Source organism: Aulostomus chinensis, chromosome 7 (assembly GCF_037954235.1).
Source record: "Aulostomus chinensis isolate RoL2024-O1b breed Wild chromosome 7, RoL_Achi_v1.0, whole genome shotgun sequence".
NCBI classification, from domain to species: domain Eukaryota; kingdom Metazoa; phylum Chordata; class Actinopteri; order Syngnathiformes; family Aulostomidae; genus Aulostomus; species Aulostomus chinensis.
In genome coordinates, this window is record NC_141326.1 from 592,501 (window position 1) to 606,739 (window position 14,239).

Below are 14,239 nucleotides of genomic sequence, written 5' to 3' on the forward strand. Positions count from 1 at the left end.
TCTCTCTGGTACTCCAGCTTCCTCCACAGTCCAAAGACATCAAGAGGGACCAGGTTAATCCAGACTCTCAACTGACCGTAGGTGTGGCTTGGAGAGCCAATGGTTGTCTGTCTCTATGTGTTGGCCCTGCCATGGACTGGTGACCTGTCCAGGGGGAAGGCTGCTGGGATAGGCTCCACCCCCCCGCTTTGACCCTTAAGAGTTACAGCTAAATGTGTAAAGCTTCTTAGAGTTTCTGTGCAACTGTGATCCAAATCAGACCCAGAAAGCATTGCTGTACACAAGAAAGTAGCAACAGCTGTGTTGGGCAGCTACCGAAAAACATCAAGTACCGTAAATTCCGGACGATAGAGCGCACCGTTATATAAGCCGCAGATGCTTATTTTAGGGAAAAAAATCAACTTTGTACACGTATAAGCCGCACCAGTAAATAAGCCGCGGTGCACGGCGGAAACACCTCGGCCGCCCGTTCTCTGCGTGTTGACCCAGTCTTCCAGAGCATTTTCAACTCCGGGCCATCTGCTATTATGACCTCTGAAAGCTTTTGTCGTCTTTTTGCATTGGGTCAGTTCGTCATGTTGCCACCTCCAGCGTCTCACCATCGATTCGTTTATGCCAAACTTACGTGCTGCAGCTCTATTTCCATCTGCCACCGCCAGATTGATTGCCTTTAACTTGAAAGCTGCATCATAAGCATTCCTTCTTCTGCTCTCCGTCTTGAGGGTGAGTACAAATGACTGAAAATATCGTGTGATGCTCTTTTTACACTGCACCGCGGCATGGACTGGACGCTCCAAGTACAGTACTTAGGGAAATTACCATAACATTTGGCTAGGAATTTCCCCAAGTACGGTACTTGGAGCTGCCATCATGAACAATAGGGAATTACTGCCCACTGCTGCTGCCCGCCACACCCCAGGGTGAAGGTAAAATCCTCGTATAAGACGCACCGGAGCATAAGCCGCGGGGCATGAAGCGTCGAAAAAAAGTCACGGCTTATAGTCCAGAATTTAAGGTATATATGGTAGAAAAACTATGTACATCACTTTACATCAATCAGTGCGGTTTTACCTTCGGAGGCTCCAGAAGCAGCTGGTGAAAATCTTTGAGTCTGGGTCTCACAGCTTCCAGGATGCTATGGTTGACTGAGAATGAAGGATGGGACATCCCAGGGGGGCATTCCATATGACCCTCAAACCTGTAAACCCAAGCAATGGTCAACATTTTTTTCTGGGAACTCCTTGTTGATTGTAAGACGTAATGCTAATAATTCATTCATGTCTTTTGAACTTTGTGGTGACAAGTATTACAGTACTGTGCCAAAGAAACAATTAACTTGCCCCTCTCCAAACAGGGGGCAGGTCTACCGCACTCCGGCTGTGCCATGGTCACCGGAGCAAGTTGCACTTTGTACTAATCAATGATTTAGTTTACACTGGAAGCACCACTGCATGTGTCTCGCACAGTCAAGGCGCGGGTTGGCACGCCACTTCGTAAGGAACACACAGCAAGTCTATTTTTGACAAATGGGACGCAATCTTCAGAGCACACGGAGCAAGAAAGGAAGTCCCCACGCGAATGGCATAGTGACTACAGTCAATTTTCAAACTAAAACACCATGTGCAAACCCAAGATCACAAAATCAGACAGAAACGGTCAAAATATGACCATGAACTCTGCATGCACACGATAGAAACACATAAACCAGGGGACAATGACCAAGTCAGTGAGTTAACAGAACCTGATGGGGTAAAATGCACCGCAGCAGAAACGCTACCGGTGGAAACAGCAGCAGTGTGGAGGATGGCATGATTGCCGGCATAGCTGGAATGCGACACCACCATGGTGTAAATTTGGCTTAGTCCAGCACTTCCCAACAAAGTAATCTCATGTACACTCACACAGCTTTTTCATTCCCAATACAGACACATGGGCTCAGGGTATCAGCTGATACCGAGAACTGAATCAATACCAAAGTTTAATTAATAAGCTGTAGGGAAAAGACCAAGATCTTTCATTTTTCTTTCTTTTTTAAGTAACTGCTCAACCTCATATCGTGTATTTATATCGGGCAGTTTCCTATAAATTCAATGATCCAGAAATCTTCTCAACTGTTGTACTTCCAATAGTAAATTGATCTATAAAGTGGAAAAGTTGGATTGACGTACGCTGGTCTCCTCGTCTCAAACAACGTGAGAAGGATCTGGATAACACTGACAATTGCAGATTCACTCTTCTCCTTGTCGAAGATATTAGACAGCAGCTGCTCAACCGTCTCTTGCCTGAGGAAGAGGAGAGACATGAAGAGGAAGCCATTGCAGTTAACTCAATACATCAGAGGCAAGGTTGTTTTCCCAATAGCACTAGTAATGGTAGTTACTGCAAATGCGTGTCACATTTGTTTATAATTAGGTTTTCTACTGGGATAATAGAATGAAAAATTGAGCCAAATTAACAAAACTGTGGCTATAAATCTTCAGACATGATGTTAATTAGGTCTGTTTTAGTGGAACTTAATTGTCAAAAATGATTTAAATCCATGATGGCAGCAAACAGCAACAACGGGGCTGACATTCTGGTGACGTTCCTCAAATAATTTCAGACCCTTAATATAAACAGGTTTATCAGTCTGTTAGCAATCAGCAGACATTAGGCAGTGTCTCTGAGAGAACACAGCGCAACTTTAAATCAGTCCAAGACTGGCGCTTCTTCATTACAAGGAGACCTTAGTCTTCATCAGAGGGGAGGCTGCCTGCCTGCTGGTTTAATACAACAGGTGATGGACTGACTTGAATCAGCTCTTTTTATTCTCACAAGTACAGACAACGGGTTAAAAGTCAGTGTAACTTTATCGTTTTTAATCTTGTTTAGCTTAACTAGTTGGCAGAAATTAATCAGTATAAACAAGAGCGTGACTGGTTTGATCCTCAGGCCTGCCGGTGCCTGCACATTGAAAGAGCTACCAAATATCTGAGGATGACATACAGAACATACAACAAAAACATCTGTTCAACTTATTCATAGAATCCACTGCAGGTTAACAAAACACATACTTTTCAAGCGTGGCCAGTAGGGGGTCGGGTTCTGAGCAGCCTTGGACTTGGAACATCTGGTCTCTACTTAATCTGATGATTTCACATAATGATTGGGAGGCATTGGAGTGTCTCTGATGCAAAAATTGGACACAAGGACAAATAAGACAATGACAAGTCAAAAGGAATAAGGAAAAGTACAATGGGACTAATTTATACACAAGTGGAACTGTTACACTCACAACAGAACTCGCATGTAAACAGGAGCAGCATCACTCTAATTGCACAAAGTTCCTTCCTTGTTAAAACTACAGGAATCTAGCAATGCACACACTTTTGGCCATCTCTGCAGAGATGTTAAGATTTCAACAGCATTCACTGTTATGTTTAATAATAAAGCACTTACAAAAAAGTACGGGACAATTTTACTTCACTGTGAGTGCAAATGATATTTCTCTAGTTGTCATGGAATAGGACTGACAGGGACACATTCTGAAAAGGCTTTAGGTTTTTTTTAAAATATTACCTTGTAAATGAATCCTTTCCTTTTTCACATGAACACTTTGGATGATGGTTGCCTTCATCAAAAACTCATTTAATAACAAAAAGCTGAAAAAATGTATTTTTGTAAGGTAATTGATTTTCAAGCATGAAATGTATTGAATATTTAGATTTATTGAAAACCAGTGCATCCAGTTTCCTCAACCTACAGTGCTCCTCAGTGGGACTGGTGCAGCACCACAGGCCCCTGGAGAACAACAACATCTGCCTGTCTCCTGCACTCTCCAGAGATTCTTATTCACTTGTTTCTGAATGATAGCTGCAAAACTTCATCAATGGCAGGGAAAGGATTTATCAGCTGTGCGTCTCACTGGCCCTGTGCACATCTGGTACTCAGAGCCATCCTGAGTGATCCGATCACAAGTGGCCAGCTCTGATACCAGGTGTATACACACTGAATGTAATCATGGGAGACGCATGTTGAGACACTTCCTGAAGCCAAGTGTGAACACTTTCAGTGGAAATGTCCACTTGCAATAGCAGCTGTGCACAGGGCCACGATATCTGGGTAGAACAGAGTCTGGGCCCCATCCTTAATGTACCAGGCAACAACAGGCTGGACTAAATGTTGCACCCATTACTTGGTACAACAAAGTGCTACAAAAAAGCACAGATAAAAATCTACTGAGATTGTTACTGATTAGACCAAATTACAGTATGAACAAAGGCAAATGATAAAAGTACAAATTGGTAAAAAAAAACAATAAAAAGAGCAGGAATAAAAAATATGCCCAGAGGTTGTTAACACGGATTGTAAAAACCGAAGCACAATCAGACCCCCCGTCACCAATCCAACCTTTTGTGTCCTGATCAGGCCGATATCAGCCTCAACTCTCTCCAACCACACACCCGCTTCATTAATCCTTGGTCAAATGCCAAGTATTCCTGAACAGCTTCATCATAAACATGATGTATGCAGAGTACATCTTGTACAATGTTAATGTTGTACAAAAGCCATACAATATTTTTGCAATTTAACTGTACATTTGGATTTGTAAATTCTGCAACTTCATTAAAACCAGTATTGTCACATGTTTATGCAATCAAGGATTAAATAACACAAAGATCATCAAGCTCCAAGGGGAATAAAAGCTTGAGTGAGAAACTCACGTCTTCATCTTGACAAGGCTGAACCATGTCCACCAGTCTCTGAATCACCTTCTCCTCATTCAACCACTGAAAGAAGAGAGAGGATGTCAGGCAGGGGTTAAAACTAACTTTTTTCACCATCGTCCCAAAAAACATTTTGAACGTTCCAAATCAACCCGAATCATCCCGATTTTTACATTTTTTTTAAATACATCTCAATAGAAATCATGTAATGAAACAGTAGTTTTTGTGTAGATATTTACAGTGGTGGACAGTATTGAAGTAAATTTACTTGAGTAATGTACTGTACTTAACATTTCTGTAGCACAATCTGCGTCAGTGTATTCTTTAATTGTACTTCGCAGTGCAGAATTCGCAGCGTGAATTTGCGAGGCGAAATTTTGCCATTCGCACAAGTTGGAAATATTCAACTTTGGCGAAAAATTCGCATCAAGACATCCAATCAGCGTTGAGGATGTCCCGACGTCACGGCTGACTGAAACAAGATGGAGGACAAGTTGATTTTGGCTATGTGTGGGAACCCGGTGCGATATGACACTACGTGTCAAAATTACAAGAACCAGTTGAATAAATTGGTGTCCATTCGTGAAATCCTGTCATTGATCCCAGCTAGCAGGTCGTTAAACTGGCCAGTCGTCATCCGAAAATACCGCTGGAAGCAGCAGTTATCCACCACAGCCCCCCTCGGTTCACTGAGTGGTGAAATTCACCTCTAGATGGTGTTGTTAACCCAGATACTACGGCGTTTAGTTTTCCGACGTATTTCGGCCTTCCACAGCAGGTACAACGCAACAGTTGTTTGAATATTCATGGTGAAATGGCGGAAAGAAACATTACCGGAACTACTCGCTACTTGGTCATGTGAGCGAATTCACGTACTTGCGCGAATGACACAAATGGACGCTAAAATTATCTGCCGTCAAATTCACGTTCGGTGTGAACACAGCCAACGCAACATCATTGAGTCACCACACAGTGACAGCAGACAGTAAATAAAGGATCTTTGGTGACAGTTGTGTCAGTCTAGCAGCAGAGAGCAGACAGTGGCTGCAAGCAGTCCGCTTCTCACTGGACAAAACACACGCGAGCGCGCCAGCCAATTAAATTTTTCCATTTAGCTTTTCAAAATTCTTTTCGTCCCGAGGGAGAAAATTGATCCTCCCAATGACAATTAACTACGGCCCCGGGACGACGGGACACCGTTAGTTTTAATCCCTGATGTCAGGACAACACTACATATTGGAGGGACAGCAAGAGAGACTCGAAGTGTTCATGATGACACTCTCAGTCACCTTTACTGAAGAAAGTGATGTAGCAAATACTAACGCATCCTAATTTTTACTTTTCTATTGAGGACCAGACATCAGACATGGGTCCATCAGGATGGCAACATGAATTTTAACTGATGGACCCAATTATGGATTAAATGGAAACTAAATAGACAGCTATGTGCTATTATACTTGATCAGGTTACCTGAGTAAAGCCGGATCAGAAATCAACCAAATGATATGTGAGGGCCTTATCGCTTGTGATTGTCTGGTATAAATTCTTTTAGTGGACAGATGTGGTTGAGTATGTTTTAGCACAGATCCGTGTTGTTCCCCCTACATTGAGAACGTCCTGTCGTAGCTGTTGTGGCTCGATGCAGGTGAGCATTCTGAGCAGCAGGTCCATGATGGCAGATGTTCCAATGTGTTTGATCATCAAGTCTACAAAGTCCTCCCGCTTCCGCAGAAAATCCACTATCTACACACAAAGACAGACCACAGACACCTTGGACAGCAGTGCAAAGGTCACAGTATTCTTGACAGCAGAAACATTCAGTGCCCAATAATTGATTACAACTCATCAAAAAGTAGAGGTAAACTAATTCTTGCTACCACATCCAGCACCCAGATACAACACCTTCTTAAGCTTACCTGTTCAGGCTTGCGTCCTATGAGAATGGACAGGACCTTGGAAAAGAAGCTAGCCAAAAGAGGGTTGAGAGGCGGCTCATTCTGGAGGAAGCTGTACAGTCTCATCAGCAATTTTTCATCTTCTCCCAGTCTGTCGTTGATCTGACCAACGTCTGATGTCAGCAGCTCACATGATATATTGGGATACCTCAGGGGAAAGAAAAGTTTTTACCAATATATTATGATACTGTGACAGAGATGCAACATACCTACAACTGTTAAAACCCGCTTTCAGATACAGTGAAATTGGGTTCATCACCAGACAAGTGTGTTAATTTCAGCGAGTTTCACACTGGATTCAGCAGCTGCCCCCAACTGGAGCATGGGACTGGATGGAAGTGTAGTGACTCCAGTTGACTTAGTGATGGGGATGCACCTCTTAGCCAATTTATCGATCCCCAGTTATGACCAGCAGCGCGGGTCAAAAGCAACAGTCAGAAAAATTTGTGTCAGCAACAGGCTGGTGGCTTCCAGAGTTGTGCCTGCCTGCACCTGGCAGGAGCACACTTTACTACTATTACTACTACTACTACTACTACTACATTACATTCATATGAAGGCCCAACTGACACCTCAGCTGATTTCATTGGCCAACTGCAGCCTGTCTGAGACTAATTGGTATAGAAAAACAGGTCACCAATTAGACGTCAATGTTGACACTTATTTTTCTGAATAAAATGCATAGAATCTGGCTTGGTTTCACCAAGGAACTGTGCTATTTACCGAGCAGAGGGTGCTCTGATTCCCCTCCGATGCAGCGTTCGATTTACTTCACTACTGCGAAATGGGAATGACATCATTCCAGTAGAAAATGTAGGGTACAGAAGAAACCAACAATGTTAACATCTCAGCCATTTAGCAGCAGTTAACATTCTGTGTGGTATTTTGGATATATAAGTATCCTAGCAACATGTCTACAGATAAAATATGAACTGTGCTGTGTGCACAACTTTATTAATGAAACAAAATTAAACATAAAAGTGCTAACAATGGTAAAATTTCAAAAGAGTTCACGCAACTGAATCACAGAGCGGCCATCTTGGTTCATGAACTCAGGGTTCAAAGGTTCTGAGGTCAACTGAGTTGACAAGTTGGAATTGGGGGCATTCCATTTCTCACTTCTGGCAACAGAATTCAGAAATCAAGTTCCCAAATGGAATACACTATTACTCAGCTGGGAGCGCCTCTCTGTTAGACAGTTTGTCTTAACGTTAAGTTTATAACTAGCAGCTAGTTTCTGGAGTGAAAACTAATTTATTTCAAGTTTCACTTCAACTCATTTGCTTATTTGTCATGTCATGCTTTATTGTATCAGCCATGCTTATCTGTTTGTTTTTAGCAAGTTGAAAGCTAACCTAGCTTAACATGAGCCAGTAAACAACAACTTTAGCCTGAGTCAGTAACAGGAGAGAGGGGAGGGAGGACAAGTGTGCTGGGTGAAATGCAGCTCTGGCCTGGAACTTACACAAATACCCCCCATCCTTTAATGCGTGGCAATAATGCAACATTCATTGGTTATATTTTCCCTTTACCATAAGACAGAGCCCATTAAGACTAGCACAGCCAGCATATCAGTGGTATTTTTTGTTTACAATGGTGATTTTCTTCAGCAGTTAACAACAGACTCAAAGCTTTTCCCCAGAAGGTTTGCTGGCTTGTGCAAGGAGATGAAGAGCAGAATCAGGTTCCGCACTGGAGTATGGTGATGGAGAAGGTCCAATAAATATTTGTGCAGTGTACTCATCTGCACAGTGAAGAACTGCCATACTGACCCTAAATTTCCACAACATACGGCTGCGATGCCACTCCCCAGCTGCCTGCCGGCTTTGTTAACTTGCTCAGATTCTGTTGACTTGGACATTGTCTTTTCATTCATGTGTTTCAGTCACCTGCACGTGGACTACTTGTTTATATTTTGTCTGTTTTTATGCTTGGGAGCCTGCACATGGCGTTTAAATTCCGGCCCCTGGCCAGGTAAAAGGTGCATCTGTATCTGAAACAGTTTGGTCTTTAAGGGGAAGCAGAGCACGTCAGTGGCTGAGAAGGTGCTCCACAACACAAAATGCAAGACACCAAGCCATGAGACACAATAATCTTACCTTAATCCTACCCTATTAACCTGCACTCATGATTGTGGGAAACTGATACACTGGAATAATCCCCCAGCCCGAGTGAATGTTTGACGGCAATTTCTCTCTGCAAGAGCAGTTGATGCCCTTTCTTGCAGATAATAAGTGCCATGATGCCTTCTGCATGAAAGCCAATCTCCAAATCCTCATGATGCCACTGTGTCTTGAAAATTGCAGGCTACTGGTAAGCTGGTTCATAAGCAAGCTTTGTACGTATCTACAGCGGTGGTATTATGTTATTACTCATGAAGACTGGTAGAAGACTTCACAATCTGACTAACCAAGTCACTGATCACCACTATTTTCTCTTACTTGTATTTAACCTTCTCCTCAACATCCATATTGGGTTCCTTTGTGATGAAGGTGACCAAGTCCTCCATACACTGTGGTCTCAGAAGGAAGTCAACCAGTTTGTGGTTCTGGGCCTTGCACTCTTGCAGGACATCGTCCTCATCCATCACCTCCATCAACGTCACATCCTCCTTCTCCAGCAGCGTGTCAATATGAGATGTGGTGTGGAGGTCAAATTTCCAAAACATGTTGGCTCTAGAAAAAAAAAACAAAATCAAAAATGTAAAAAAAAAAAAAAAAAAAAAAAAAAAATCACAGCAAGACGTGAGATTTAGTTTTGCAGGAATAAAACATCTTTACAAACAAAATTAGATCTTCCGGAGATAAAAACACATACAATATTGCTGAATACAGGGGCAGACTAGAGGATTACAGTAAAGCTTTCTTCTACCCACCAGTATGCTTTAAAGAGTCCAGATGGTGGAGCTCGGGTTAAAAAAAGGTGTGTTTTAGTTTTGGGGAGTTGTGGCCCATTCCAGGGTTGCCAGCCGAACAGACAGGCAGGCAGACAGCAGTGAGTCAGACTGACAAACAGCACACATACAGCAGTTATACAGCACACACCTGTGAGGCAAGCACAATGGAAAGGAACTGTTAAAGCAGATCAAATGCACTATTTATCATGTTAGAAATGGGTTTCCATGGAATGCAGTTTACTTTGCACATCTGTAAATCATGTTTGAAACAATTATTTTAATGTTTTGATATTTTGTTCATTTAAATATTAGCAATAAGACGAGTTTAAAATATACTTGCTGCCCCGAGTACCGCAGTTGCCTGTACCCATCATCATCTTGATGTTACCAGACACACCACTTGGTTGAAAGCTACAACCTGTTTTTGCAGTGGTTTCCTATTTTACAGTGCCTGTTAAATTGAAAACTACTGAAAAAACAGTGCAGTGCCTGTGCAAAACATGTCTGTTTGAAGTGGGACAACAGGGATGCATGACTTTGAAAAATACATCATGGAGATTATTTTGATTGATACTGCAAATGCACTATGATTTGCAATATTAGAGGAAATACTACTTTTTACATCTCTGGAGGGCAGTTGGATGGGGAGGAATATTGGCACACTTGTTGGACAAACACTTAAAGAAGTACTCTATCGATTGTAAACCAGCTTTGAATGTTGTTTTGAGATTGTCAGTATTGTACATTTTCCATGTTCTCCCTCTTCTCCTGTTGAGGGTGGTGGGGGTGGAGCCTATCCCAGCAGCCTTCCCCCTGGACAGGTCACCAGTCCATGGCAGGGCCAACACATAGAGACAGACAACCATTGGCTCTCCCAGCCACGCCTACGGTCAATTTAGAGTCTGGATTAACCTGGTCCCTCTTGATGTCTTTGGACTGTGGAGGAAGCTGGAGTACCAGAGAGAACCCAGCAGGAACAGGGAGAACATGGAGCCTCACCCAGAAAGACCCCGTGCTGCAGCCGGGGCTCCACCCACAACCTTCTTGCTGGGGGGCCAAAGTGAGGACCACTGCTCCACCGGGCCGCCAGTATAATACAATGACTGTTTTTTTTCCTTCCTCAGTCTTCTCTGGGGTTCCAGCTATCCCAATTTCTTTTTTCAGAAAATCTCATCCAATGATGTGTTTTACATCATTGGATGAGATGGTATAAAACTGGTATAAAAGCAGATAACTACAAATGACTAGCTCAGCTAGGGCTGTGTGATTTGGACAAAATTTTATATCACAATATAGGTAATTCTATATCCCAGTAACGATATATATCCCAATGTAGTATTTTTCCTTCAAAGTAAATGAAACAACTAGCAATTCTCTTATCTTTTCTCCATTTATTTATAAACTAACCCTTACCCTTATTTATAAAAGACATGTTTTATACATAAAACAAAATAAAATGTATAGGAGATCAATAAAAATAAAATACAATTATTCAGTGGTCAAATATTATTCAAAATATCTGAGCCTACCACCTGTTTTAAAGGATTGCATTCAAGTGCAATGTATTAAAATAAATAACAATAACAAAGTGCTTCAAATAACAATCAAGAATGCCTTTCTTTTAACAAGCAAAATTGTTAATTGCATTTTGTGCATGTGATGTACCGGTATTCGAGTCGCTGCTAACAACTTGTAGGCGGCATGTTTTGCAGATTACCATTTTCTGGTTGTTGTCTGACTTTTTAAAATCAAACCAGCGCCACACCATGGAATATCAGTTCCCTATTTTCGGCATGGGCTCCTCTTTTGGTTCCATTTCCAATTATATTCTCCGCTGAGCTCTCCCAGTCTGTTGCATTCATACTCAGCTTGCAGTGCCGTAAACTGGTCCTTCAGGTGACGTAAAATGCTACCGCAAAGCAGTAGCGTTGCTGCAATTACATTAACCCGGCCTGCATTCATTGTTTACACAACCTAAGTGTGGCCTCAGAGCTAGCCCAATACCCTGCACGTAAAAATAACGATATAAATGACAGAGTTATTTTGTACAGTAGATGTCTTTATATCACACAACGATATATATTGTATTATTGCCCAGCACTAAGCTCAGTATTTTCTTATGTGCACCAATAAGGAATCAGGGAAGCAGGACCTCACCTGCCATAAAGAAAATGTTCGCTATCTTTCTTCGCCGCTGTGCAGATGAACCCAGAAATCTATCATTTAACCAGATTACGACCATGAATGGTACACGGGCTCAGGCTGTATTGAACTGGGCACAATGGTGCCGATGGTTGCATTTTTCACCTCTGGAAACGAAAATTGAGTCCACATGCTGCTGCAATGTCCATGTCGTCTTGAAGAAATCACTGAATATGCCTAGTAAAGGACATTATGTGTAACACTACCCAAAACCAACTTGGAGAAACGGAGCAAGTTTTTGGTTACTACTATGGCAACTTACAAGTAAATGAATACCATCCAGTTTTGTGCATCGTTATCAAGAGTCTTTTTTGTAACTTGGCCAGCAGACTTCACTCAACCTTGTCGTTCTATTTTCCTGTAATGTGCTATACAAGCAGCTGTAGGTATGAATTAGCATACCTTGATAATGCTTAACTCTCATTGTTTTGACAACATCTTTGAGCAGCCTATCGCCATTTCTCGGAGTGAATTCTGCCAGGCAAGAGACTTATTTTGCCAGCCTGTGCTGTCCAGGCCATCACAGCCAGCAGCCAGCACCGTGGATACCAAGAGTTATAGATGTGCTGGGACCAGTCTGACCTGAGCCAACATGCTACACCTTCTATTTCTAATTGTTGTTCATATTAAAAATTTAAACCCATTTCAGTTGTGGTTTGTTTACTAGCAATAAATGAAAGTTCTTTTTTACTGTCCAATATTTGAACATGTTAAAGGTATCAAAAATAGCTGAAAAACAAGATATTTTCAGTAGAGCTTCAAGATCCTGGACGCATTGTAGAGTAGCCTAGGGAGAGTACGAATTAGTTATAGAGTATCAGAATTTATTTTTTTTTCCCCACAACTAGTGCTGTGACTACTGTTCCAGCTGGAAAGCAGTGGGCATGGCCTTGGAGGGCAGCAGGTGCAGTGCACTGTGGTAGGTTCTCTTCCATTTAAGCAAAAAAAGACCGTTCCTGCCTTTTCAGAAGGCCAAAAGGCCCCAATTAAAAAAAAAAACCAAACTTCATATTTCTACTACATAGACATTTCTACCCATTTCAATAGCCCTTCATCTTTCCAGCAGCAAGGTACTCCTCTAACTGGAGTAGGGGAAAATAGGAGTGAAAGAACTCCTTAACCAAATCACGTCAAGCCCAGTGGGCCAAGGAGTAATCATGAGATAAAAGTCTTGGATGGAACAACCTCCTCCATCAGGTCTGGCACCTCTGCAACCTCCACATTGCTCCCCCATCTGTATGGTCTTTCCCCAAAAGACATACACAGTAATGATGTACTGTGGTGAGGAGAACATTATCATTTAGTCTTTTGCTTGTTCTGTCTTCCCGTGTTGTCCGACTCTGCTGAGCCACATGAACATATATACTGTAAGTGAATGCCTTGCTGTTTGTAACATAACCAAACAATATTTGTTAGGGACTTTCACGGTGGTTCGCATTTGCATTATTTAATTTAAATAAACCAATGATATTTTATACAGAAAGTTTCATTTTGTCATAGAATAATTGATAGCATTTTTCATTTCATTTCATTTGGGGTTTAACTGGTGGAGACAGATGCAGACTCATGGGAAAACTGCCCAGGAATTCAACAAAGGCAGCATCAGTGTTTCTTGCTACTGCTAATTTCTAATGCTGTTCCTAGAAGGGCTTTTATACCTATGGGAACTTAAATATGATGCACATTTCAATTAAGCTTTGTACAGTTGGAGAGGAATTTGTGATATGTAGTGGTGATGTTTGCAGGTGGTTACAGAGTCTGGCAGAGATGCCAGATCATGGCTTGTAAATTACAACAGTACATAATAAGTGATTTTAAACCCCCAAAAGTTCCTCTTTTCAGTACAAGCATAAAATCAATTTATCCCTGGCCAACAGCATTTTCCTCAGTGCTAGTTTTTTTTTTCTTTTGCTTCAAACTTCTGTTCTAGATTTTCAAGTAGACTGTCAGTTCTTTTGTCAATGCATCATGTAGGGTTAATGTAGCAAGGGGAAGTGGCCACAGAGCACTGCATTGCACTTCAGTTGAATGCATGACCGCTGCGTTAACTGCTCGTTTCACTTCACAATGGGTGATTGTGATTGATGCAGCAACTGAGATTGTTTTATCAAAAATGGCACCTTTTAAACTTACAAGTTTGAAGGAGGACTGTGTCGCTGACAGGTTCAAAATAAGATATAAGATATACTTAGAGAAGCTTTCTAAGAGTTCTAAAAGTGTTTAAACAGCGTGGTCAGCATCTCACCTACTAGCACACTTTTGGCTTGTCAGATTGCTCTTTAATCCTAAAATAAAAAAGAATAAAGATAAAAACTTGTTTTAAGCGATTTATTTGTCATCTGTTTGCTTTTGAGTAGGACAGAGAAAAATCGATTCAAATCGGAAATCAGATTTTTTTGTAAAAAAACAAAAACAAAAACGGAGATTTTATTTTTAGGCCATATTGCCCAGCTCTAAACTTATGCTGAAGCCAAAGAAA

The 14,239-nt window shown here is 41.7% G+C and overlaps 1 protein-coding gene across 11 annotated transcripts in view; it reads right to left on the bottom strand.

Annotated features, from left to right (window-relative positions):
* ppp6r3 (protein phosphatase 6, regulatory subunit 3) overlaps positions 1-14,239 on the bottom strand; it is a 57,322-nt gene that overhangs the window by 29,459 nt on the left and 13,624 nt on the right. For 10 of the 11 annotated variants that reach the window (XR_015116887.1, XR_015116890.1, XR_015116888.1 and 7 more), the window contains exons 2-9: positions 9,538-9,706; positions 9,104-9,337; positions 6,624-6,810; positions 6,313-6,450; positions 4,704-4,769; positions 3,054-3,166; positions 2,169-2,282; positions 1,072-1,198 (exon numbers count right to left, since the gene is read on the bottom strand). Coding sequence is in view for 8 of the 11 variants with exons in the window: in XM_086207991.1 (XP_086064117.1) it covers positions 1,072-1,198; positions 2,169-2,282; positions 3,054-3,166; positions 4,704-4,769; positions 6,313-6,450; positions 6,624-6,810; positions 9,104-9,330 (972 nt within the window). In the remaining 3 variants the exon portion in view is untranslated. The remainder of the gene's footprint in view (positions 1-1,071; positions 1,199-2,168; positions 2,283-3,053; positions 3,167-4,703; positions 4,770-6,312; positions 6,451-6,623; positions 6,811-9,103; positions 9,338-9,537; positions 9,707-14,239) is intronic. The other variant, XM_086207985.1, reaches the window with a different exon arrangement.